This window comes from Colletotrichum fructicola (assembly GCF_000319635.2).
Source record: "Colletotrichum fructicola Nara gc5 chromosome Unknown KSG_Nara_v1_contig09, whole genome shotgun sequence".
Lineage (NCBI taxonomy): Eukaryota > Fungi > Ascomycota > Sordariomycetes > Glomerellales > Glomerellaceae > Colletotrichum > Colletotrichum fructicola.
The window spans coordinates 1,386,729-1,411,211 of NW_027094059.1; the positions used below are offsets into that span (position 1 = coordinate 1,386,729).

At 55.2% G+C, this 24,483-nt stretch overlaps 11 protein-coding genes across 11 annotated transcripts; 4 read left to right on the forward strand and 7 right to left on the reverse strand.

Annotated features, from left to right (window-relative positions):
- Positions 1–1,019: 1,019 nt before the first annotated feature.
- qutD-5 (putative quinate permease) lies at positions 1,020–2,752 on the reverse strand (the record flags this gene model as incomplete). Its single annotated transcript, XM_032029567.1, has 2 exons — positions 1,020–2,406; positions 2,472–2,752. 2 exons carry the CDS (start codon positions 2,750–2,752, stop codon positions 1,020–1,022), a joined length of 1,668 nt encoding a protein of 555 aa, XP_031890718.1.
- Positions 2,753–3,273: 521 nt separating this feature from the next.
- On the forward strand, positions 3,274–3,858 carry CGGC5_v014686 (uncharacterized protein; the record flags this gene model as incomplete). The annotated part of the gene is made up of 3 exons (XM_066153134.1): positions 3,274–3,398; positions 3,455–3,503; positions 3,778–3,858. The coding sequence occupies 3 exons, from the start codon at positions 3,274–3,276 to the stop codon at positions 3,856–3,858; spliced, it is 255 nt and encodes an 84-aa protein (XP_066007519.1).
- A 2,165-nt stretch (positions 3,859–6,023) lies between these two features.
- On the reverse strand, positions 6,024–6,698 carry CGGC5_v014687 (uncharacterized protein; the record flags this gene model as incomplete). The annotated part of the gene is made up of 1 exon (XM_032029568.1): positions 6,024–6,698. The coding sequence occupies one exon, from the start codon at positions 6,696–6,698 to the stop codon at positions 6,024–6,026; it is 675 nt and encodes a 224-aa protein (XP_031890719.1).
- A 1,032-nt stretch (positions 6,699–7,730) lies between these two features.
- CGGC5_v014688 (uncharacterized protein) lies at positions 7,731–9,151 on the reverse strand (the record flags this gene model as incomplete). The annotated part of the gene is made up of 3 exons (XM_066153135.1): positions 7,731–8,152; positions 8,261–8,300; positions 8,432–9,151. The coding sequence occupies 3 exons, from the start codon at positions 9,149–9,151 to the stop codon at positions 7,731–7,733; spliced, it is 1,182 nt and encodes a 393-aa protein (XP_066007521.1).
- Positions 9,152–10,523: 1,372 nt separating this feature from the next.
- On the reverse strand, positions 10,524–12,449 carry MUTYH (Adenine DNA glycosylase; the record flags this gene model as incomplete). The annotated part of the gene is made up of 1 exon (XM_032029569.1): positions 10,524–12,449. One exon carries the CDS (start codon positions 12,447–12,449, stop codon positions 10,524–10,526), a length of 1,926 nt encoding a protein of 641 aa, XP_031890720.1.
- Positions 12,450–13,083: 634 nt separating this feature from the next.
- CGGC5_v014690 (OV-16 antigen) lies at positions 13,084–13,757 on the reverse strand (the record flags this gene model as incomplete). Its single annotated transcript, XM_032029570.1, has 2 exons — positions 13,084–13,276; positions 13,360–13,757. 2 exons carry the CDS (start codon positions 13,755–13,757, stop codon positions 13,084–13,086), a joined length of 591 nt encoding a protein of 196 aa, XP_031890714.1.
- A 1,650-nt stretch (positions 13,758–15,407) lies between these two features.
- On the reverse strand, positions 15,408–16,342 carry CGGC5_v014691 (putative NADP-dependent mannitol dehydrogenase; the record flags this gene model as incomplete). Its single annotated transcript, XM_032029571.1, has 3 exons — positions 15,408–15,448; positions 15,500–15,631; positions 15,685–16,342. The coding sequence occupies 3 exons, from the start codon at positions 16,340–16,342 to the stop codon at positions 15,408–15,410; spliced, it is 831 nt and encodes a 276-aa protein (XP_031890715.1).
- A 669-nt stretch (positions 16,343–17,011) lies between these two features.
- Positions 17,012–18,271, reverse strand: xdhA-1 (putative D-xylulose reductase A; the record flags this gene model as incomplete). Its single annotated transcript, XM_032029572.1, has 4 exons — positions 17,012–17,248; positions 17,307–17,868; positions 17,923–18,206; positions 18,260–18,271. 4 exons carry the CDS (start codon positions 18,269–18,271, stop codon positions 17,012–17,014), a joined length of 1,095 nt encoding a protein of 364 aa, XP_031890716.1.
- Positions 18,272–18,662: 391 nt separating this feature from the next.
- Positions 18,663–19,373, forward strand: CGGC5_v014693 (putative uridine kinase; the record flags this gene model as incomplete). Its single annotated transcript, XM_032029573.1, has 1 exon — positions 18,663–19,373. The coding sequence occupies one exon, from the start codon at positions 18,663–18,665 to the stop codon at positions 19,371–19,373; it is 711 nt and encodes a 236-aa protein (XP_031890717.1).
- Positions 19,374–19,754: 381 nt separating this feature from the next.
- CGGC5_v014694 (putative NADP-dependent mannitol dehydrogenase) lies at positions 19,755–20,710 on the forward strand (the record flags this gene model as incomplete). The annotated part of the gene is made up of 3 exons (XM_032029574.1): positions 19,755–19,931; positions 19,988–20,389; positions 20,450–20,710. 3 exons carry the CDS (start codon positions 19,755–19,757, stop codon positions 20,708–20,710), a joined length of 840 nt encoding a protein of 279 aa, XP_031890712.1.
- Positions 20,711–22,013: 1,303 nt separating this feature from the next.
- On the forward strand, positions 22,014–23,698 carry CGGC5_v014695 (Lactose permease; the record flags this gene model as incomplete). Its single annotated transcript, XM_032029575.1, has 3 exons — positions 22,014–22,158; positions 22,217–22,585; positions 22,647–23,698. 3 exons carry the CDS (start codon positions 22,014–22,016, stop codon positions 23,696–23,698), a joined length of 1,566 nt encoding a protein of 521 aa, XP_031890713.1.
- Between the last annotated feature and the right edge of the window lie 785 nt (positions 23,699–24,483).

Below are 24,483 nucleotides of genomic sequence, written 5' to 3' on the forward strand. Positions count from 1 at the left end.
AGCCACAGGAATCGTCAGTTCGAACCATTGAATTCGATAACCCTTTACCCATGTGACTCGGGACCGAGATCCATCCTGTCGCCCCCTCGACCTGAAGCCTCACACCAATAGCTTGACACTCGTTCCTGGTCCAGGGGTGGTGGCACCTATGTTTTGATCGCTCGCCACAGATGGTCGCCTTCCAAACAAGGGGGAATTGCCTTCACGAGCCGTAGATATGCCGATGATCCATTCCACGAAGTCGCATTGAAGTCGTGTCGTTGGGAGCATGGCCGGATCCGGTCTCTCGGTTCCATTGGCGGCAGAATCGTGCCAGTCGACTAGTCATGGACCAACAACACGGCCGCCCTGTATTCGGTGCGTATATCAATGGCCGAGGACGTCCAATTCGTTCCGCGTTTCCACGGCCGCGCCGACAGGTTGCATTTCCGTCTCCCAACAGATCCAAGGATCCTGCACCATCCTTCCTTGATGTTCCGAAGGTCTTGATATATCTCTTTGCCGATGGCCCGTCCTCGGCCGAACCCTGTCACCTTTCACACGCGGGCGTTCCCCGTCCTAACCGTAGTCCCTCACGGCAATTCTCCGCTTCCCCACAGACACAGGGGGTGCGGGCCATCTCCGTCCCCCTTGTTCACATCTTGACCGCGGACGGGGTCTTCTCCGTCTTGCTTCTGTGCGGCCTTTGTCCGTGTAAGAATGTCTCTGATCTTCATCCAATACGTCGAGTTGCGTCACATACATAATGTAGGGATTCTGTTCCCTGCAGGGTTTCATGCGCACACTATGCAGGCCGATCACAGCTTTTACTTTGCTGTTTGAGCAAGATCAAGCGAGGTTCAGGTCACGCCAAACGAGACATCAGATTTCGGACGAAAAGTCATTCTCTTTGAAAACATTGTTTCTTTTGGAATCATTACTTCTTTGGGTGCATATTGCATTCATTATATGGGCCCTTTTGTTTTGGTTTCAACCATCAGACGCTTTCAGGCATCTATCGTGTACACATTATACAATCTCTAAACCTCCCTCTTCTCAGCGTGCGTCGCGGCACCCTGCACGCCCTCGGCGGCCTCCTGCTTCTCGTTGTGGACAATGTCGCGCTCCTCGGCGTCCGCGTTGCCGTGAAGACCGATCCTGTACCACGGCAGCTCGAACAGGCGGTCCATGCTCTCGAGCGAGCGGCCGGCGGTCTCGGGGACGAAGAACCAGACCCAGACACCGCCGATGATGGTGATGGCCGCGAAGGACCAGAAGGTGCCCATGGGCGAGATGCCGCCGTGGTCGGTGGAGAGCAGCATGTTGGGCACGGCGCGCGAGTTGCCATACTGGTTGGCGAAGTGCAGCGTCATGGCCCAGGAGGTGGCGAGGGCGCGGACGCGGAGGGGGAACAGCTCGGCGGTCAGGAGGTACTGCATGGAGTTCCAGCCAAGGGCCCAGCCGAAGCCGGAGATGTAGATCATGGCGATGGCGCCGCGGGAGACGCCGAGGAGGTTCTCGGGGAGCACGAAGCTCTCGTCGACGCCGAGGAGCGGCACGTGGGTAAGGAAGCCGGCGACGTAGATCATGGCGATGGCCTGCAGGGTGATACCCGTGAGCAGGGCGCGCTTGCGACCGATGACATCGACGAGGAACAGCGCGCAGAGGATGGCGGCGGTGAGCTTCACGACACCGAAGACGGCGGTGACGAGGAGGGACTCGTTCTGGCCGGTGATGCCGAGGATCTTGAAGAGGTCGGGGGCGTACAGGGTGATGGAGCCGGCGCCGGACCACTGGGAGAGGAACTGGACCATGGTGCTGAGGTAGAGACGGTACAGGTTGCTTGGGACGAGGAAGAGCTCCTTGACCTTGCCGAACCAGGTGGCGCCCTTGCTGGCCTCGAGCTCCTCGTGGTGGGCAGCCTGGATGTTGTAGATCTCGCGAGTGACGTACTCGTGGTCGACGGAAAGGTGACGCAGGTGAGCCATGGTCGTGGTGGCCTCCTCGATCTTGCCCTGCTTGACCAGGAAACGAGGGGACTCGAACTGGAAGAAGGTGAGGATGAAGATGATGCCGGCGAACATGATGTGCAGCGAGGTGGGTACGAGCCAGCGGTTGTGGGTGGTGTCGCCGAGGTGAATCTGGCAGCCGTAGTTTGTGAAGTACGCGAGGACGATGCCCAGGTACACGAAACCGGTGAAGACGCAAGTGCACAGGCCGCGGACGGAGGCCGGGGCGATCTCAGCGAGGTAGACGGGGCCGACGACGGGCGTCTGACCGACACCAAGACCGGCGATGAAGCGGCCGGCGTAGACGGCGCCGAGGTGTCCGTTGTTGGCCATGAAGATGGCAATACCGATAATCCAGATGACGCAAAGCTGACGGGTAGCCCAGATACGGCCGATCTTATCACAGATGACGAAAGCACTGAACCGGTCGTGTTAGTCGGAGACGAGTTGAGCGCAAAAGCCACCCGAGGGGCGTCGACTTACAAGAGAGCACCAGCAACGGAACCGAGCTGGACCATGGCGGAGACGTTGGCCTTGATGTTGGTCTGCTCAACTTCGCTGTACTGATCGTAGTGGATGAACTTTTGGAAATCCTTGGAGCCGAAGGCGCCAGAGATGAGACCCTCATCGACACCACGGGCGGCGCCCATGAGGCCGAAGGAGATGACGGCGAACCATAGTCGCCAGTTGAAAACGCCCTTGGGCTCGCCCAGCTCACCGAGCTTGAAGACGTTGATGGGTTTCTTGACACCACCTCCAGCCATTTTGGAAACTGTTTCTTTTCGGTGCTCGCTCGGGATGGTTTGTCGGCGGGCTATGCAAAGAGAAAAGAAGGGGGCGTGAGGTTTGAGGTATGAACACGACGGTTGAAGAACAAGAAACCGCCGGATGGGTGAGACGGGGTTGATATTAATACCCCAAGAAGATCCGGGGAGGGAAAAAGGGAAGTGATCGGAGGGAACACCAGCTTACATGAGTAACCCAGATCACAAATGCAAACTACACACCACGCGCACACGACTAGAATCCCTCCCCCCGCCCTCTGCGAGATGACAGCCAGCGGTCAATGCGACCCCGTGGGAAAAGGGTCGTAGGGGGACATCGGGGGGGTGGTCCGCCGACCGACCAATCGCTCAACTTCCGTTCCACCATCGTGAAAAATTGCGAGGGGAGGAACGAGTGGAATGGTGTCCTGGTTACGAAACTAGGCAAGGATGTCTTGATGAGTTGAATGGGGAAGGGTATGGGGATGAACATGGAGATGCGTGGGGAGAGAGGAGAGACGATGCCTTTGGTGCGTAAAGTGGGCGGCAGCTTGCCCATATCCGGCTGTAGCAACCGCGCGCCGGCGGCTTTGGTTTGGGGTAGTTGGGGAAAAGACAAGGAAGAGGAGGAGGAGGAGGAGGAGGAGTACGTAGGACGGACTACTCGAGTCGGGGGTTGGTAGACAGACCAGTGCCTGCCAGCCTGGCCGGGATGTTCTCCGCCGTCCGTATTGTCGGACGCGCCCGTTGTGTAAGCTGTTTCTCTGTCTCTCTCGCTCTCGTTGTTTTTCTCGGCGCAGTTTTGCCGTATCTCGCAGCTGTATTATCCACAGTGATGCACCATGCAGAGACAACGGTTATGGGGGCCTCTCGGTTTACTAGATCTGGCAAACGGACTCTAGATCTGTTTGATACTGGGTGTCAGGAATAACGTGGTATCCCAAAAGTTGGCCCCGAGAAATTCGACGGAAAAGGGGGGCCTTGAATTAACGGAAAAAGCTCTGATACAAAGTCTAAATTCTCAGAATCGACCACCTGCCGCGGAGAACTGGGATGACTTCCGCTCATCTTCAGATGACCGTTCGCGCCTCTGGGGTGGCCCATGAGGCCACGCGAGGTTAGAGGACGGGCATCACCCCGCGGATCAAGGCCGATAGACTCGTATTTCTCACAGTTAGTGTTCTCAAGCCAGCGGTTTGGGATCAAGAAGCTCCCGCAAGTTCCCGTAATGCAACACACCAAGAGACAATTCCACGGGCAGAGGATGCAGTAGTGTCTCCCAGCTCAACAAGAAATGAATCGCCCGAAGAAGCAAGGCCGCTTACGTCCCGGCTGGGGGAAGGGGGGAACAGCGGTCGCTGGGGAGGTGAGGTTGGGGTAAATCTGCCCAGAGAGGGTGTGATGCACGCGAGAAGGGCGAAGAAACCGCCTCAAGGCTTGTCTGCACCGGCAGGATGGTGTTCCGCGGCGCTGGATTGGACCAAGAGTTCGACAAAGGACGATCCCGCCCAGTGCCAAGTGACGTGATGTTCCTTGGGAGCGATGCTTGCTTGCTTGCCAAGCGCGCAAGCCAAGTCGGGGCCAAAAACCACCATAAGGCACTTAGTAGACAACCCCCTGTCCTTAGGTGGGAGAGCGGTGCACCGCTCCGCATTCTCCGCGCTTTGGAAGTTTGGAGACGACCATCCGTCTTCTTCTCCCCCGCAATGCCAAAGATTTCACAAGAATAATAGCTGCGCTCTGACTCGTCGAGAGGGTGCGTTTCCAGTTTTTGCTGCTGACCAAACATTGGTAGGATAAAAAATAGTGGGAAAGACAGAGAGATGCAACGCCAGGCCGAAGCCCTCGCAAAAGCCCCATGTCGTCCCATGATCCATGTCCCCAACTTTTTACGTGGAACCGCTCTCAGTGCCCCCAGACGTCCAGCCTAGGTAAGCCAGCCAGATTTGCTCCAAGACTTCCCCAAAGCAGCCAATCCCAAGGCCGGTTCCCTCAGCAAGTTCGCAGGCGGCAGAGGCACCGCAGCTCGCCGCCGGCCGGGTGGGGCCCTGCTCGGGCTGCTTTGGGACTAAGTCGACGGGGTTTGTCCGCGCGTGCAACTGCCGCTCGGCCATCTTCCGTGAGGGCAAACTCGCAAGTTGCTCGTCAACCACCGACGGCTGCGGTTTTTACGCCCGCGGAGCCTTCAGAATCGAGTCATACTGGCAGTAGCCCCTTGTACACTTGTATGCCTGCGCCGGTTATTGTTACATGAGAAATGCAGATGACTAGGCCAGGCCCATCGGGCCTCGACCGACAATTCGCCTCCCCATCTCTTTGCTGCTCCACGAACTCCAGTCTGCTTGCCTAGCTTTCCCCTCAATCCTCCCAGGCAAGATGGATCTCGCGCGAATGAATCCCCGTAGTTTAAGCTTACATGCCGTCTCGGCCAACCAGGACATCGATGATTGCGCAGTGGCACGCCCGGTGATTCGTACGCAGGCAGAGAGATCCATCCGTCCATCCAGATGGCCAGGATATCCGACCATCCGTCTCATTGCACCCTTTCTCTGCCCCAAAGTAACTCCCCAGGTCCCCTTTTCCTGCTCGCCTGCTCCCCAACCCCAAAGTCCCCACGGAGAAGCTTCCTTCAATGGGGACTTTACGGGGTAAGAAAACTGGACTGGGGATATCTAAGCGCTCAACTCGCAGCGCGAGCTCGGTGTTTTCCCACCCACAGTTTCACTTCTCACACACCGCACGCACTGAAAGAGACCTTGGAATTGACGCGAAATTTCTGCCAAAAAAATAAACCCCCCACTCGTCACATGGCGAAAGGCGCAAAAGGAGCACGGATTGCCGCTGCTCCATACTTCCCAGACCAGGCAAACCCAGCCACCCCGGGCCCAGGCGTGTAAATTACCACCGAGCCCGACCAACGTGCGGAGGTCTCTGAGTGCATGCAATTTGGGGCCTCATACGATTTCCAAGACTTTTACCAGTCAGTTGGTCACGGGGTTTACTTGAAAATTGCAAAAGATCGCTCATCGCGCGCTGTCAACGTTTTCTAACACACGCCGGCGTCGGAGCTACAACCCAGAGCGCGAACCCGAGTGACGATCTTCGGGTCGTGTAACCCCTCCCCCTTTGAGAATCCTGTTTTGTGTGTATTACGTGGTCATCAATTTTTGCGTGTCCTGTCTACGTAGTCAAATTTGCCCGACACAATCAATTTACGAGCTTCCTCCCGGTATGCGTACACTTACCTAGTCGCCCCCTGCCCATGTCTCTGCTAGTTCTCACCTTCCAGGGCCTGGTCATCGTGAATCTCAATCTGGTCCTGCGCTCCATCGTAAGGCAGCATCACAGCCTCGTCGTCCGATGGGAGGGGAATATCCTCCGCGCGACGCTCTGCAGCCTCAAACAACTCATCCAGCCCATATTCCTCAAACTCAGTCGCATCAAACTCACCCGCAATGGCATGAAACTCACCATCCCCAGCAGCGCCAGGCGCATCCTCCCAGAACTCCATAACATTATCGCCGTCATCCCGGCCCACAGAGGTCTCCTCCTCGTCCTCGAGGTAAAACAGCAACTGCTCAGCGTCATACTTGCCCAGCCACTTGCCCTCGGTGCAGCGCTCAGCGTGCTTCGGCCCAAAGAACTCGGCCCAGATCTCCGCGAACTCGGCGTCGAAGATCTTGAGCAGCAGCACCTCCTCCGGCTCCGCGACGAACAGCTCGTCGCACGCCTCGCACGGCGCCTCGGCGATGTGCGCCAGGTCGCTGTCGTCAAAGTGCGTGACGATGCGCCCGCACGAGCCGAAGAAGCACATGCACCGTTCTGGTTGCGCGGCGCCGCACACCTCGCGCCGCGACACGACCACGTGTTCGCGCCGGCAGCCCTTCTGGGGCACGCCGCAGGCGGCGGCGGTGCAGATTGCGGAGATGATGTACTGGATGCACATGGCAGCGAAGATCTCTGGGGTTTCTGGGGAAATCTGGAAAGTCTGTGCTGTGGTGGTAGTGTGAGTAATAGCGCGGGTTCGTTTATGCCGTCGTATTGTTAGCCGAGATATGTGATGCGACGTGTTGTTGCGTTCTGGTTTGGTGAGAGCAGGGGGATTTGCCATCGGACGTGGGCCGATTTAAATACTGGAGCGCAGGTTGACGTGGCCATCGTGATAAAGACATTGTGTTGGTGGTGATGTCTTTCTGTGGTGTTGACGGGACGTGCATCGAACGCAGAACAAGGTTCTCGTTTGCAAAGAGCAGCATTGTGTCACAGTCAAATGGTTCAACGTCTTTGTTCTGAAATTGTTTGCCTTTAATTGTTTCTTAAACAGAATACTCCTGTGTTTACCACAAAATTCTTTTTGCATCATCAGCTTTCTTCTCTGAATCTTCTTGTGGTCGGCACGACGTTCAGAGAAGCATGCCAAGGCAGCCTTGGCAGCGGTCGTCCAAGCCCTTCCAAGCCTCTTGGCGCCACATGGACGCGGCTCCAGCCAGAGCCTCAACTCCCCCAACCCTCAGAAAACGCATAGCAGAGACACGTTGTTCTTATTTTTGACAACCCAGGGGAAAAGCATGTTGCGGGAGGATCAACGGGCGTCACACACCCCTTCCCGCGGAACCTAATCGCGGTTCCAGCATCTTGGGTCATGGAGCGGTGCCGCATAGCCGTGAGCAGGTGTGCGCGAGTCGGAGAATACTAAGCGCCCCCAAGAAAAAAACGGTTTACTCCCTTCCCCCAACGCCATGCCATGTTGGAACTGCCTGAAAAAGATATATCCCGTCGGTGTTAGGCGAGGCGCCCCGAATCAGGAAACCTCACCCCCGTCCTCCTCCCCGGGGTTCCTTTACTCCGGGCCAATACCACTCGCAGCAGACCATCAAGAAGGGTAGTGACAGTCCTCCGTCATGTATTACCCCGAACATGCCCTTGTTCATGATCAGTCACACCGCACCGTTTCCCCCATACCCCGTGTAAGCTGCTCCTACGCTCCCCCAACTTTCCCCAACTCCCCCAAAAGCCCCCTCGCCCTCTCCGTCCTCTCATCGTCGTACCCCGCAAAGTGCACCAGCTTCTCCACCGCCAACCGCGCATACCTCCTGCCCGTTTCGACCTCGCCCATGTCTACATAAGCCCGGGCGAGAATGTCGTAAAAGTCGCCCTTCTGCGCCGACAGCCCCTCTTCCTTCAAAATGCCGTCCAGTTCCTCCGCGAGCTCCGCCATGCGCGCCGGCAACGAGCGGAAGACTTTGTTGTTGAGCGCCGATACTATCTCTTGCATCCGTCCGCGGCGGGCGTCGGAGGCGGCCACGGCGGAGGCGGAGCTGCAGAGCGAGCATGTGCAGTTGAATCCCCACTCCTGCAGGGTCCGCTGACGGTCTGCGTAGAGCATGTTGAGCGGTGAGTCTGGTTATTGGTGTTAGCTTGGCGAGTGCCGGTGATGTACACAGAGGATGGCGTCTCACAACTGATACTCAACTCTTCTCCCGGCTGAATATCCCGGTACGCTACTACCTCCAAGGCGAGCGTTCGTGGAGAGTACCGAGTCACCGCGCTGTGTCATGTAAGCATACAATCTCCCAGTGCCGCGGAACCACCAACTTTGGCCGACAATCGTGGTTGATTCTCTGCTTTCTAGTCAGTCTTCCGTTCATCCTTTGTCCAGCAACACCAGGTTCTCCCTACCGCAATGTTCGTGAACAGCCCATAGTGGCTGACATTGTTAAACGAGGCCGCAAACGTATTTGTGTGCAGAACGTCCTCAAGCACATGCCCGCCTGTACTCCTTGCGAGCTCAAAGACCTTGATCTGAACCTCTTCCGGCAACCGCACAAAGCCCTCCTCGAGAACCCACAGCGCCTCTCTCGGGTCGATCTGCTCCCACACTTCTGTCGACACGGTCTGCAAGATGGTCGGGTAGTCGCGCATGATGACCTCCCCGGCGCGAATCGTCGAGTTGGCCACGACCCCCAGCTCTTTTCCGGGTACCTTCCGGACCTCGTAGGGCGGGATCCGCGGCGGCAGAGAAGAAGAACCGGGGCTGAGCCACCGAGGGTCAGAGTCCTCGATCAACCCGAGATCTCCGGCTGCCGTCTCTGGGGATGTGAGGACGAGTACTGCGGAGTCGCCGTGGAAGTCATCCTTGACGAAGGCGCAATATCTGGAGTTGGTCTTTGGGCTGGTGCACACCGGTCTATGTGTCCACGCCGATAACTCCGAGCTTCCGAGGTTCTTTTCTGGATCATACGACAGGAAGCATGTCTTCTGATGGAGCGAAAGATGCAGCGGCCCGGCGGGGTTCCAATCGCACTGCCGAGATGTCTTGATAGAATGGCCTGGCGATTGAGCTGATACACACAACATACAGACTCCTAAACCCAAGAGGAACGAAACAAACAACGTCATTGCGGCTGCCGGCAAAGAAGAGAGGGTAACCCCAAAGAACAACAATATTGTTCTACTTCAAGACTTCCAAGGAATACCCGGGGGCATTCTCTTTTGAAAAAACCGTCAACCGTCCCCAGCCGCCGATCAGTCAATGACATCAGTACTACAAGAAAGTCACCAAGTTGAACACCGTGTCTTGCGTCGCTCTGTTGGCATCAAACCCCTCAAAGGAGGCGTCCCAAACACACCGCGCAGATCAGACACGACCTAGTCAACTCTATCCTCCGGCCCCTGACGCAAGCCGAGCCGGCCCTTCTACGGGTGTGGTTACCGCCGTCACCCTACATCAAGATAAAGATACGCACCGCATTTAGCCGCAATGCACGGTCGATCGGTTCAGCGGCCGTCTAAAAGCGGGATGGATCCCGTGGTGCAGGAGACGGAGGCTCGCAGGCCGCGATGCCAAGTCTCGCCAAGATGCTTGGTTTTTGGGGAAATCATGAAGTGAACAGGTGGTCAAGGGGGATTCCACAAATTGATGGAGGGGGTGTTTGGGGGCCGTGGAAATACGGCGAGAACTTCTTGGCCAAGTCTTGGTTTTGGGGAAGGAAGGGTGACGAGATCATGAGATGCGTTCATCGTGGTATCGCAACTGCTGTATCGACCGCGCCTACGAGGAACTATAGAACGTGATTTATGCTCGCTGGCTAAAAAAAAAAAAGTCTAACACTATATTAAACCAAAGGGAGAGCAAAAAAGATGTGATTTGAAGTCAATCGCTGGCGGGAATTGAGCCCGACGTGGCTGGGATGTGTTAGTGACGGTGCTACTAGGTGTAATTAGATGATGATGGCGCTTACGGGTCGAACCCACAACCTTGAGATTAAGAGTCTCACGCTCTACCGATTGAGCTAGCCGGGCAGGCTGATTTGTGGTTATAAACATCGCGAGGGCAAGATGGTCAAGAATTCGGTGGAAGTTGTGGGCGGGTCGAGGGCACGATGCGAGCGTATCCACCGTCAACACCAAGCCGGCCCCATCGTGAGAAGATGGGGCCCATCCGGCCCTTCCGGAGACTCCAGGAAACGCGGCCGGGGCTATGAAGTCCAGGAGCGGAGGATGAACAGTGGGTCGGTCGGTGACTTCCGTGAACGGCTAATTTTGATGGGCTGCTCGCGTCGTCTCTTGGGTAATGTCAAGTCAGCGTGGTATGGGATGTAGCAATCCAGCACGAAGAAATAGCCATCAATATAAGTCGCCAACGTCTTGATCATTGGCCTGACTACTTCAGCCGCCGTGTTAAAGTCTAATTACATGTTACACGTATAGGTACACAAACACGCCGGGTATTATCCTGGACATCAGCCTCTACTTCATCCGACCCGCTCGTCTACTCCTCCACCCTCTCCCGCACCAGCGCCCAACACTTCCGCATGCCCGTGCCCATCGATTCGTCCTCGACCTCTTGCACAGAAGCCCATTTACTCCGCGCATGCGAAGACACATAGTCTCCAGGCCCGTCCGCCTCAAACAGGTGGACATGCATGGTCAACTTGAGATGGGAAAACAACCACGGCACGCTGCCCAGCTCCCCGGCATGCCTTAACTTGAGCTTTTTACCGCCGGCAATCAGCCCCGACGCATAAGCCTGAGCATCCTTCTTCCGCGACGTTGCCGTGTTGCTGATCGCAGCGGGGAGGGTATGGCTGGGAAACTCCCACAGTCCGGCAAGCAGGCCTTTCTCGGGGCGGCGGTGGATCAGGAGCTGCCCGTCAGCGCGCCGGATCGCGCAAACGAGGGCCTCTTCTTCCCGGACCGCCTTCTTGACGACCTTGAGCGGGAACTTCCTGGCATGCTCGGCGACGGTCTCGAGAGCTTTCGCGTCAACGGTCGGTTGCTGCTTTGGGGATGCATCGCCCTTGTCGGGGTTCTTGGAGACGAACTTGAACGCGGCGAGGGTGGCTTGCTTCGGCCCAGGAGCAGCAGGTTTCGCCCCTTTGACGCCCTTCGTCGGCTTCTTTGGGGGAGTATCAGAGTCCTCACCAGACAGAGAGCCTTCATCACCGTCTTCCTCAAAAGGCTCGCATATCGAGCACAAGTCCTCGATGTCCTCCACTTTGGGCTTCTTCGACTTGGCAGCAAGCAGGACGCCCTCTGCGTAGGCGCGACACGTCGCCGTGATGGGACACTCGCCGCAGTTCGGTTTCGGCGTGCAAACAGTGCTCCCGAGCTCCATCAGCGCCTGTCCCCAACGTCCAGGCCGATCACTCGTTGGCGCCTCCTCTTCGTCCCTCCCGTCATCACCAACCGCATCCCTCGCCACGGCTTTGACAAGCGCATCCGCAGCAGCCCAGAGAAGTTCAATAGTCGCCTTGTCAGTCTTCACGTTCCCAAAAACACCCAACTGCCGGCTCAACACCCGCAACACATTGCCATCAACCATCGGCGCCGCCCTCCCAAACACAATCGCCGAGATCGCGCCGGCCGTGTACCTCCCCACACCAGGAACCTTGGCCTCCAACTCCGCCGTGTCCGCCGGCATCAGGCCCCTCCACGCCGCGTCCCCGACAACCAACTTCGCCGCCTCGTGGATCCGCGTCGCGCGCGAGTAGTACCCCAGCCCGCGCCACGCGCTCAGCACGTCCTCCGGCTCCGCGGCCGCGAGGTCCTGGATCGTCGGCCACCGCGCCATCCACCTGTTCCAGTAGTCGATCACCACCGCGACGCGCGTCTGCTGCAGCATGATCTCGCTGATCCAGACCTCGTAGGCACGCTTCTCCAGCGCGCGGCACAGTTCGGCTGCGTCCGCCACGGAGGCCGGGTCGATCCACGCTTTGCGCCACGGCATGCCGCGGGTCGTGCTAATCGAGTCGAACCATGAGAGCAGCGCGTCCCGGCCCCGCCTGCCTGGTTGGCCGTGGAGGAGCAGCGGGCGGTGATATGAGTCTGCGTGTGTTCGGGAGGGAGGCGTGCATGCGTCTTTGCAAACATCTCCTGAGGCCTCAAAGAGCTTGGCGTAGAGCTTGGTCGTGTCAGATTTGCTCGTTTTCTTCGGCCTTTCGACTTTGCGCCGCTTGGGTAGTGGCTCAATGACCTCGTGGCCCTCGTCCTGCTCGGCGTCCTCCGGAGTGAAGTCCGCCTCAGACGCGTCCTTGCGCGCTGCTGCTGGTGACGCCCGTGGTTTGGAAGCGACCTGGCGCGCTCTTGGCTTCGGCGCAGCTTTCTTTGGTTCAAAATCAGGCTCGTCGTCTGCTTGGGCTAGGATCCTCTTAGCTGCCGCAAGCGAGCTTTGTCGCCTAATGACGAAACGCTCCATGATCTGTGTTCAAGAAATTGGCATTTTCAGTGTCGGAAAAAATGTCACACCAAGACGCGTCGTAGCACTTTAGCTTTCGGTGTCGTTGAGACGCGCGCTGAGTGAGGATGTGGTAGGTGCTCTTTTAGCGCCGATTCGAGCAATCGACCGCTGGAACTTAGATCGGCTCATGGACTTCGGCCCCTTGTCTGTCTTGATGTGTCGCTCACTATAATTTGTTCATGTCATTGCGAAAGAGCGCGCGAATGAATTAGTTAAACACAACGAAACAATGTGAATACAAGTAGCTGATCGAAATTCTGCGAGCTGGTATTGCTCAGGATCAGCAAAAATAACGATTTGCTCGCGAACAGCGACATCAAAAAGGTCCTACCAGGATTCGAACCTGGGCCTACGGAAGGATCTGATGTTAGTCAGAATCCGACGTCCTAACCAACTAGACTATAGGACCGTGCTAGGCAGGGAAATTTCCAGCATCATGAAGCCATCGTCATCCTCCAATACCTCTGTTTCGGTTCCTTCCTCACTATTGACCGGTTCTAACGTTTCTTATCTCGTTCGCATCGCTTAGGCCTTTCTTTAAATGGTTGATTCAAAGTCTATCGTTGTTGTTGTACCTTGCAAGTTCTAGAAATTACTCAGTCCAGCCATCTCCAGCGCAAGTCATCCAGTTGACTCCAACAAGCTTCAACCCGTGCTTCTCAGCAAACTCAGCCGGCTTCCACGACCGCCTCTGCACAAACTCCTCTCCACCAACATCGTCCTTCTTTAGGTCAAGACCTTCCGGCTCACGGTAGAGCAGGAACAGGTATCGGTGGGGCTTCGAACTGTGCACAAAACAGAGTCAGCGGCCTTCATTCCAGCCAATGGGAAGGGAACCTGCTCGAAAGCAAAGACTGTGAACACTTACTCATCCTTAGGCCCGGGTCCAAGGAACTCCGTCAACGCCGGTTTCGTCTGTCCGACAACCGCTTCTCCGCTCAGCGGCTGCAGTCCGGGGAGGACCCAGTGGCGCCAGAAGGCGAACTGCGGGTTGTCCGGCGTGGGCGCGTCCGGGTCGGTCAAGAATAGCGTGTAGGAAGCGTTTGAGGGCGCGCCCTCCTCGGCCTCAAAGGAGACGCTCGGCGTGAGCTTGCACTCCCCGGCGCGGAAGAAGTTGCCCGTCTCAACGGCCTTGCCAGCAAACGACACCCCGAGCTTGATCGTGGGCTTGAAGCCTTCCGGGATGAGCGCCGCCGCGGACCCGGGGACGAGCTTGGCTTGCTCCAGGGTACTGGTGAGTTTTTGTGCGTGGTCGGCGAGGGACATTGTGTCGTTCGTGATGTTGGGGAATAACTGAATTGAGGTAGAGAAGAAGTTGAAAAGGCTGAGAGGTGGCTTTGAGCGCGTTCAAGAACAATTTTGATGATCGCCTGCGGGCGGATTTGACCCGAGGGCGTGATGCGTGATGACCTACGCGGGGTCAATCGTGGGATGAGGGGGATCGATGCCAGTGGTGGAAAATTGCCAGGGCAGCTGCGCCAGGAGTCTTGGCAGATATAAAGGTGCTTGCGCCAAATCTGCCAACGTGTTTTTTCCGAAAGATGCGGAAATGCGACACAGAGGTTGTTAGTGTTATTTTCAAAAGTTACGACTCTGAAGCGATGCTTCATAAAGAATGCCCGTGACCTCTAATAGACTAGATAATCAACCTAGTATGCATCGTGCTCCACTGAGGTCATAATGACGATATCAATGAGCAGTCCCTTCACTTGCATACCTAACTTATTGTTAATCTATGGCAGAAGAAATGATTTTGAAACTCTGCCTCGCAAGAAAGAGAAATGACTGATTCTTGGGAGAAGGTGGCCCAGCAGCCACATTGAGCTGCGTTTACAAATGCAGTCTCATCGCGTTACGATCTGAGGATGTTTGGCAGTGTGTTGCAAGGTTTACGACTCCTAGTCAACGCTATTAACATATATCAATTATCTTTTCAATTGAACCCCTTGCTCAATCGAGTCTTCTGGTTTGCATTTCCTTCGATACGAGGCCTGATATATCTTGACATGAGGATGTCTTTAGGCTGGAAGAACTGATACATCGACCAAGTGGCTTCTGACCACCGTTACATCAAGAGCTGTTGCGTAATTCGTATTTCAATTTCTGTTGACTGGTTGGTTCTCAATGACATAAATAGCATGCAGAAAGACCGACGAGTAGTTTTTGTAGATGTTGACATTACTGAAATGTTTACTTCGCTGCAACCACTAGATTCTTATTGGTGAAGTTTCTTGTTACCTTGTACTTTGACGCTAGTTAGCTTGGCTTGATGTTTGATTTTGTAGACTCGTTATGTAAGTTTGTCTCAATTGTCGGTTTAACCTGTTGCTCTTGTAAATATAGGCTGGCTTATAAGAAAGACCTTTACACTTAGACTTGCCGCCGCATGGAGGTCTTAGTTGTCTTGAGCGAAGTAAAGGGAGTAGGGAGAGTGGATCTTCACAAGCTGCGCACAAGGTAAGCGAGGAAGCGCGGGTGGGTCTTGTCAGTACTTGAGTGGTTTGGCTGGCTAGATTTATCAACCAATCAGATCTCAAATCCCCGATGGCACAATTGGCTAGCGCGTCAGACTGTTAATCTGGAGGTTGGTGGTTCGAGCCCACCTCGGGGAGTTACAGCGGTTAAAATCCGCCTCGAATTGAGAGTTTCTTTTTGCTCTCATGGTTTTGTTGATATATGCTGTGTACAACAGGCCCGTTGGTTTGAAATATTTCTATACCTAGATTGTAAGTATTTAAGCTCTTAATGCAGCAGTCTCTTTTCACTCTTTTGATAAGCTTATAGGCACTACGTTAAGCCTTTACTAAATAAAGTCTGCAATTGCAATAGAGTATAAGTAAACTTAAGCCCTGTTCAACTCCCTGATTTTAGTATGTATTTTACTAGAACTTTTCAATTAAAAAATGTACTTCTAATCTAAGGCAATGTGTATCCACCATCAATCACCAGATTGGCACCTGACACTATGATTAGTACTGAAGTTTCTAATATCGAACGAGACACCTTACCTGTCATGTAACTGCTTGCGTTGCTAGCGAGATACACATACGAACCCTTCAGCTCAGCAGGCTCGCAAAGTCGGCCTCCGGGAATCATGGAGAACCATTGCTTCCTCCACTCTTCAGGGTGCACCGAAAGCACTGCATCTGTCAGCAAAATGCTACGCTAAGTAATCCTGAATAGGAGGACTCACTATCCGTCGCAATGAACCCAGGAGACACGCAGTTAACCCGCGCAAAGTCCACCCACTCCACTGACAACGACTTGGCAAGGTGTACCACCGCAGCCTTGCTCGCATTGTAAGCCGCCTGCCTCTGCGGCACATTCACCAAAATAGCCGACACTGACGCGGTGAAGATGATGCTTCCACGTCCGTCGCTGCCCGCCTTCAGCTGCCTCTCAAAGACCTTGGCTGCCGCCTGCGCAGTCCAAAATGCACCGTGGAAGTTGACGTCCAGCATCTCCCGGAATCTGTCCTCGGGGTAATCGATAGCAGGGATATGATCCGCAATGCCGGCATTGGCCACGACAATGTCCAGCTTTCCGCCGCCGACCTCTTTCGTCGCGGCCTCAATGACGACCTCAACTTCAGACCGCACCTTAACATTGCACTTGTACGCCTTCACCAACACGCCGTTGCCAGACTTGGACAGGGCAGCGGCCGTGGCATCAGCCTCCTCCGGAGGCGTGCTGGTGTACGTGATGGCAACCTTGGCGCCGGCCTCGGCGAGACCGCGGGCAGCTTCGAGGCCGATGCCTCGGGTGCCACCCGTGACGATGGCCGTCTTCCCGGCGAGGTCGAAATGGGAGGCGACCGGCGCTGCGGGGTTCGGGTGGCTCGGGAGGACCATGTTTTCTGCTGCGTTTGGGGTATAGATTCGGGAATGAATGCAAGTCCTTGATACTTGGTGATCTCGTTCGAGCCGAATGGTCTGACTATGGACCAGGGCAGAGACACCAGGCAAGTGCCGGGGGATTTTGTACCGGGCCATTTGCGGGAGGTGTGGGTCCGGCCGCCGTCATGGCTTTTGGCGGCGAATCAGGCATTCGGTCGACTGTCGTCCGGAGCGGAAGGGGTTGCTTCGGTGCGGGGAAGCTGGGGAAGCGGACATCTGCCACCCCTGTCCGAAGGTTGGGCATGCCGGGACACTTGCACACCTGACTTTTTGCTCTGGCCTAAGTTAGATTGGTATAAGAGGAATCCTTGACAGGGGACAGACAACTTTGATCAATTCCTTCGGGAAAGCCATGGGTGACATATGCTCATAATTATTTTGAGCATAATCATAGCTTAGATTTGAACGCAAGAAGAATTCTTTCTTGGGTGTCGGCTTGACACCACGTATTCAAGATTTTAGTCGACACATAGGTATGCTTTACAATTCGACAGACAATCTGCTAGGTTGGGGTGAAACTGCATATGCCGGATCGGATTTATTCAAGGAAATGACTAAATATGGTGCTACAATCATGAATATGTTGTCATCATCATGCCTTTTATTTCTCATCTATGCCAACTTCTATTTTGGTACACCTTGAATGACGACCTTCAAAGTGTCCTCTTTCGCCTGCCTTACAACCTCAAAGGCTTCGACAGCCTCCTCAAACTTGTAACGATGAGTGATCAGCTTCCTTGGGTGGACCTTTCCTGACGCTACCAAGTTAACGGCCTCAGGGTAGCATCCCGTTGTGTACCTGATCGAGCCCTTGATGTTCAATGCGCGAATACACGCAGTGGTGATGGGAAATACGACATTCTGGTTTTAAGTTAGCGGCCTGTGGCCTGTCTGCACATATGAACTGAAGTATGCTTACCTCCTTGCCCATCCCAGCTTGCACATAAGTTCCGCCCTTCTTGGTCGCGAACACGCCAGCTTGAATGCACGGCTCAGCACCCGTGCACTCCAAGACCACATCAGCACCCTCTCCGAGACCGTAGTCCCTGAGAATCTTTTCACCAATGGCGCGAGAAGCATCAACAGGGTCCTCAGGAGCATCGGGGAGCTTCTTCGACACATAGACATCATCAGCTGCAAAGTCCTTGGCAAACGCCGCGCGAGACTCAGAGATGTCCACTCCAATGACCTTGCTCGCACCGTAGGCCTTGGCCACGGCCTGGCAAAGAACACCAATGGGTCCGCAGCCGAAGACAAGCACTGTTTGGCCGCCCTTCAGCTCAGCAACCTTGCAAATCTGCACCGCAACAGCAACCGGCTCCACCAGCGCGCCGTCCTCGGAAGTCATGTGCTCCGGGATGGGATAGGTGTAGTCGCCGGCGACGATGTAGTACTTCTGCAGGGTACCGTCCCATGGAGGTGTCGCCGCGAAGACGGTGTCTGCACATAGATTGTATGCGCCGGCCCTGCAGTGATCGCAGCTTTGATGAATTAGAACATGCCTATCCTCAACGTACATTACGGTGGAAACTCACTGCCTGCATGGGACACCGGGCTCAATAGCAACCCGGTCGCCGACCTTGACATTCTTCACCTTGCTTCCGACTTCGACAACGGTCCCGGCACTCTCATGGCCGAGAACGATGGGCGACTCGAGGATGAAGTCACCGATGCGGCCGCGCTGCCAGTAGTGGACATCGCTGCCGCAGATGCCCGTCTGCTCAATGTGAACGCGGACATCGTACTCATCTCTGAGCTTGGGCACCTCGCGGTTCTCGAAGGAGACGTTCTTGATGGAGTGGAGCACGAAGGCAGGGTTCTATAGAAGATTAGCGTTGGCTGCGAAGCCAGGGTGTTGTCAATCCAGCTTACGATTTCGGACATCTTTGAGGTATGGTAAGCTTAATTTCGGTTCGAACCCTGATGGCAGTGAGACTTGGGATATTGTCGATTCGCTTGAGCTCTACCAAGCTTGGAAGCATCTTATTTGTGCAGGTGGGAGACGGCCGTGACGTCGACGCGGGGTACTGCGGCGCCGGCCGGAGCGGGGCCGCCGCCAGACGCCGAGCTGAGTCGGGCGACTGTTGCCCGATGTGCGCCAATCAGCATGCCCTGCCCTCCGCTCGAGCGCCATTTGTCCTCTTGCTTTCCCATCCGGATATTTCTTGGACTCGATTCGTTGGTGTGCCATTGTTGGCTTTGCTAGGGTCAATGTTACCGCTCTGAGGCGCCCATCAACAGCCCGAGAAGTCCAGACCACACCTACACCGTCGCCATGGAATCCACCTACCAATCATTGGTCCAACGCATCCTCTCCAAATGGGAAGAAAAGAGGGTTTCCTCTTCCAACGCACCGGATGCCCATCCCCGTCTAATCATCGCGCTGGCGGGGCCACCAGGCTCTGGCAAAACAACCATCGCTCAACGCGTCGTCTTCGCCATCAACAACTACCCTGAACCCCACCCCAAATCCGTCGTCATGTCCGCTGACGGCTTCCACCTACCCCTGGCAACACTCCGCGCATTTCCAAATGCTGCGGAAGCGATCGCCCGGCGCGGCGCGCCGTGGACCTTTGACGGACAAGCTGTCGTCGAGATCGTCCGCGAACTACGGGTGTCTGCCGGCCACCGGCCGGTCTTGGCGCCTACATTCGACCACAAAGTCAAAGACCCCGTCATTGGCGGGTTCACGGTGGATGCCGATGTCGACGTCTGCATCGTTGAAGGGAATTACTTGCTTGCGGACGAAGAGCCTTGGGGTCAGATTGCTCCGCTGGTGGATGATCGTTGGCTGGTCAGAGTTGAGTCGGCACTGGCCCGTACAAGGGTTGCGAAAAGACATGTTGCAGCCGGTATTGAGGACACTATGGAAAAGGCATTGCACAGAGCAGAGACTAATGACATGGTCAATGGGGAGTTTGTTGCTAAACGGAGCGAAGGCAGATATGATCTCTTGATTGATAGTGTCGAGGAGTTACCAAATTAGCGACTAAGACTTGAATACCATTTCACGTCGACTCAGCTCGTTTCGTGGGTAGCATGCAAAGTTCTTGGCACGTAATGTGTGTCGGTGAGGGTGAGAGCACTCCGCCCGGAACATATGCCCGCAGCTTACGGTGCGGGCCACCCGAGCCAACGTCCGGGGATGACTTCGAAGAGCTTGGCATGATCTGCCGGGTACCAAGTAGGTCTCGAGCAGAAATCACGCATGACTTCTATTTGAACCCTATTCGCAGAGTATCGATAGACACAACTCCCATTCCAAGATTACACCTATCCCCTTCGTAGAGGCATCAGCACACTGTCTACAGCAACACAAGTCTTTCTTTGATACCCAATATACAGAGTAATCCCAATTCACATCACCATGTCCACAAACGGCACAACAAACGGTACGAGAAAGTCTATCCGGGCTCCCAACCCTCCAGTTCAAGACAGCGTCTTCAAGCAATTCCGCCTCGATGGACGCACCGTCATCATCACGGGTGGAGCAGGCGGCATTGGTCACGAGATCGCCAAGGGTCTCGCCGAAGCCGGCGCCAACGTACGACCATCCTGACCATATCCCCTGAACATCGCACATGGCTAAACCTCCCGCAGATCGCTATTTGGTACCACACATCCTCAAAGGCAGCCAATTCCCTCACCGAGACCCTCATCAAGGACTTTGGCGTGAAGTCAAAGTCCTACCAGGTTGATGTCCGCAACTACGCCGCCGTCGAGGCCGCTGTAGCGGAGGCTGTCAAGGACTTTGGCCGTCTGGATGTCATGATCGCAAATGCCGGCGTGCCCTCCAAGGCAGGTGGTCTCGACGACAAGGTCGAGGACTGGGACCATGTCCGTGCAGTCGACTTTGACGGCGCGTACTACTGCATGAGGGCAGCTGGACTAGTCTTCCGCGAGCAGAAGAGCGGCGTCGGAATTATCACGGCGTCGATGAGCGGCCACGCCGCGAATGTCCCCCAAGAGCAGAGCTGCTACAACGCATGCAAAGCCGGAACCGTAAGTTCGATTTCGTTCGTCTGACATGCCACCGCCCGGACTAACACCGAGCCTTTGCAGATTCACCTGGCCAAGTCTCTGGCTGTCGAGTGGGCTAAGTGGGGAGGCCGCATCAACTCCGTCTCCCCCGGTTACATTGATACGGCCATCTCGGGTGACTGCCCATTCGAGATGAAGGAGGAGTGGTTCAGCCTGACGCCGCTGCGCAGGGATGCTGATCCGAGGGAGTTGAAGGGCATCTACCTGTATCTCGCCAGTGATGCTAGCTCTTATACCACAGGAGCTGACTTTATCATCGATGGTGGTTACACCGCTCGGTAGATATCTCATGCCAGTTAATAACGAACTTTTGCGCTGAATCTGTCTCAAATCAATCAAGCTGGAAACAAAGAGTCTGCCGTTTCTCAAGTATATGTGTTCAAGTTGCTATGGAAGGCTGGGTTTGGGCATACATATGGCTGTGAATTATGTAAAAGCTTTTAAATAACAATCTCGGGTGTCAAATGATGCATAGAATCAATCACGGACTTTATGTTCGTAGTAGATGATTTGATTGTGTGAAGTAGTAGCTTGACCGCACTTTCACGTGCGAGCCTATCTTGTGGACAATAAGTTGAACATATGGTTACCCTGGTGGTTTTCAACTCTCACGCGCTTAAAAAACTAAGGTTCACGTCTTTGACTCCGACAGCAACTCTAGAGCGTCTTGGCCGGACAGCAACTTCAAGCCTTCACTTTTATGCACAGTCGTATGGCTCAGTTTCTTACTTTTTCCAACCTACTAGAAACTAAACGTTATGTCCCCCATTGACGACAAGCAGCGGAATCCACTTTCGTTCTGGCTTGCGTGTGCACCTCACAAGTTCCCAACAACACCCGGCCTCCTGTGGGCCAGATCCCAAGCGAGCATGGACGATGTCCGAGACCAAACACCGGTCTCCGATCAAGAAGAACCATCATCACAGCCATCATGACCACAATTCAACTTTGAAGACATCACGATGTCGCAACAGGCCCCGGTTCAACCTCGTTCTCACCCGGTCATCGAAAGATCCCAGCAGCCGGGCCTCGCTCACCCCTGCCCAGCCTTCCACGCATGCGTCTTATTGCCGGGCAGAGCCTGCACGGGCTAGGCACCATCAGCCCCCGTCTAGTGAGGTTTTTAGTGAGGGTGACAGTCGTCCGTCGTCCCCGCACTGCCAAACAGCCGCTCTGGGAACGTTCTCTCCGCAAACATGACTCGTGGGCAAACAGATGCAGCACCGCAAGCACGATGATGCAACAGGTCGCACCGCGCTGTACCCCATGGGCCAGTTCCCCCCGTATTCCACCGACCCATCAACCACGTTATGTGGGGTAGGAGGGAACATGCGGAGTGGCTAGCTGGGCGCGGAGGTTCCAATTACCAGCCGTCTGGGTGAGTGAGCGTGTCAACATCACGCTACCTGGGAATCATCACCTCGTTCCTCGTCCATGTAGATATAAATCTCCTGCGGGACCCGCATGACCTCGCATCGGGCAATTCCTTTGAGCCTTTCGGTTTCTCAACAAGTCCATCCCAACTTGAATGTCTTCATACTCTTGTTAGTCGATGCCAGGCACGCGACCTCGGATTTAAGCAAACATGAAGGACGAGCAGATTGTCGGCGCCGCTTTGGCCGAGGTCCTCCCCAAGACCGACAAGTACTGGTTCCAGCAATCACATCTGTTGAGGTTGAACCTGCTTCTCCTGATTCCTCTCTTGTCATCATCGGTTGCCGGGTACGATGGTAAGTCGCAAAAGCCTCTTGCATAGGTCTGCCAGCGTCTAACAGGAGCAACTCACAGGATCGTTGATGAACGGGCTGCAGTCGCTTCAGCAATGGCGGGAGTATTTCGGACATCCAACCGGTGTGAAACTGGGCGTTGTCAACGCCGCGCAGTCCATCGGTTCCGTTCTGGCTCTTCCAATCATCGGATACCTCGCGGACCGCTTCGGCCGAAAGCCTGTCCTCCTTTCGGGCATCATCCTCATCATTGTTGCGACGATCATCCAGTCGACCTCAATCAACCTGCCGATGTTCATTATCTCTAGACTCGTTGTCGGATTTGGAGGCATGTTCGTGGTCCATCCAAGTCCACTGCTCATCGCAGAGTTGGCCTATCCGACACACCGCGGAAAGTACACCTCGGCATACTGGACTATGTACTACCTGGGTGCGTCTGAAGACCGATACAAAACATTCAATGACAAAGTTTCTGACCAGGATTTCTCTAGGTGCTATTCTAGCTTCATGGACTACATTCGGCTGCCAGGATTACGCTACCGAATGGTCGTGGCGAATTCCCAGCATCCTCCAAGCTGGCTTCCCCATCGTCCAGCTCTGCTTCTACTTTATGGTCCCAGAGTCCCCAAGATGGCTCATTGCAAAGGAGAGAACAACCGAAGCAGCTGCAATTCTCGCTCGATACCACTCCGGTGCCCAAGACCCAACCGAAGCCCACACACCCCTCGTCCGCCGGGAAATCGCCGAGATCGTACAGACAATCCGACAAGAAAAGCTGGCCCAAACCACGGGCTGGGCGGCCCTTATCTCCACTCCGGGCAACCGCAAACGGACCCTGATTGCCGTATTAGTCGGCGCAATGGCTCAGTGGAACGGCATAGGTGTGGTGTCGTATTACCTGACTTTGGTGCTGAACACCGTGGGCATCACCGACACATTCGACCAAACACTCATCAACGGCCTCCTTCAAATATTCAACTTTGGCGCCGCTCTCAGCGCGGCATTCCTTGTGGACCGCCTCGGTCGGAGAACTCTCTTTCTCTGGTCAGGGGTTGGCATGTTCATCTCGTACATCGTCTGGACCGCCTGCTCGGCCGTCAACTCTGACACGGGCTCCAAGCCCGCAGGCATCGTCGTGGTCGTGTGCCTGTTTACCTTTTACTTCCATTACGACATTGCGTACACCCCGCTTCTCATGGGTTACCCTACCGAGCTCTTCTCGTACTCGTTGCGGTCCAAGGGTATTGCGGTAGAGCTGCTTGCGATCTACGGTTCGCTCATCATCCAGGCGTTCGTCAACCCCATCGGAATGGAGAACATTGGATGGAAGTACTACATTGTGTTCTGTTGTCTGTTGGCGGTCTTCCTGTTTATAACTTGGTACCTCTTCCCGGAAACAAAGGGACACAGTTTGGAGGAGATTGCAGTCATCTTTGATGGGCCACAGGCTGTGGAGAACTTTGAGGGCAGCTCGGACATCAAGGAGGAAAAGATTCTGGCTAATGGCGGTGTAAGCACTGCGGTACATAAAGAGGAAGCCTAAGGGGTGTGTTGTCTAGTTGATCTATCTTGTGAAACTAGTCCAGACTTCAAAAGGAGGGTTAAAGTTTTGAGTTCTGCAAATATACCAAGATCAAAAGTCCACTTCGCAATAATTCACGATGATCCGTGTCCGCATCTACCTATCGACTCGAGTCAAACGTTGAAGCCGTCTCAAACCCTTCATGATATCGGTCTTCTAAAAGCCTTCATAAACCTGCAGAGGCAACTTTCAGCTATTCTCGATGAAATCCAACAGCCGATAGCATTGCCCGAGCCTTCTGTCCCGCCAAAGTGCTTCCCCAGCCCGTCGTGCCCGACTAACACCGGCGGAGCTCGGATTACAAGGATGTTTGGCCCAGGCCCCCTGATCGCGATCAGTCATATTGTGGATCACCACAGCGCAAGCGTGTGGAGAAAATGGCGGGGTTCATGCACCTGGAGACTCGCTGGAGTTGAATGTTGGAGAGAACCGCCTGGGGGCCGCGCTACCCAACGTGAGGAGCAACAGAAACAGCCTCCGACCTCGTCCGACCCGGAGCCACCACCATCAACCCACACCACAAACGTCCGCTCCTCCTCATTTCCGTGTCTCCTTGCTGCATGCTCGAATGTTATGACGGCCGCATGCCTACCCAGAGAACGGACGACAACCGCCCTGCCTCCGAGAGCCGGCCAACGTCACTCCGGGACCGCCAAGTGCCAAACATCAGCCTGGATCGCGATCCCCAAACTGACCACCCCTGAATGTGAGAGGCTGTCGAGCTGTCTCGGGCTAAACCTGTCTCG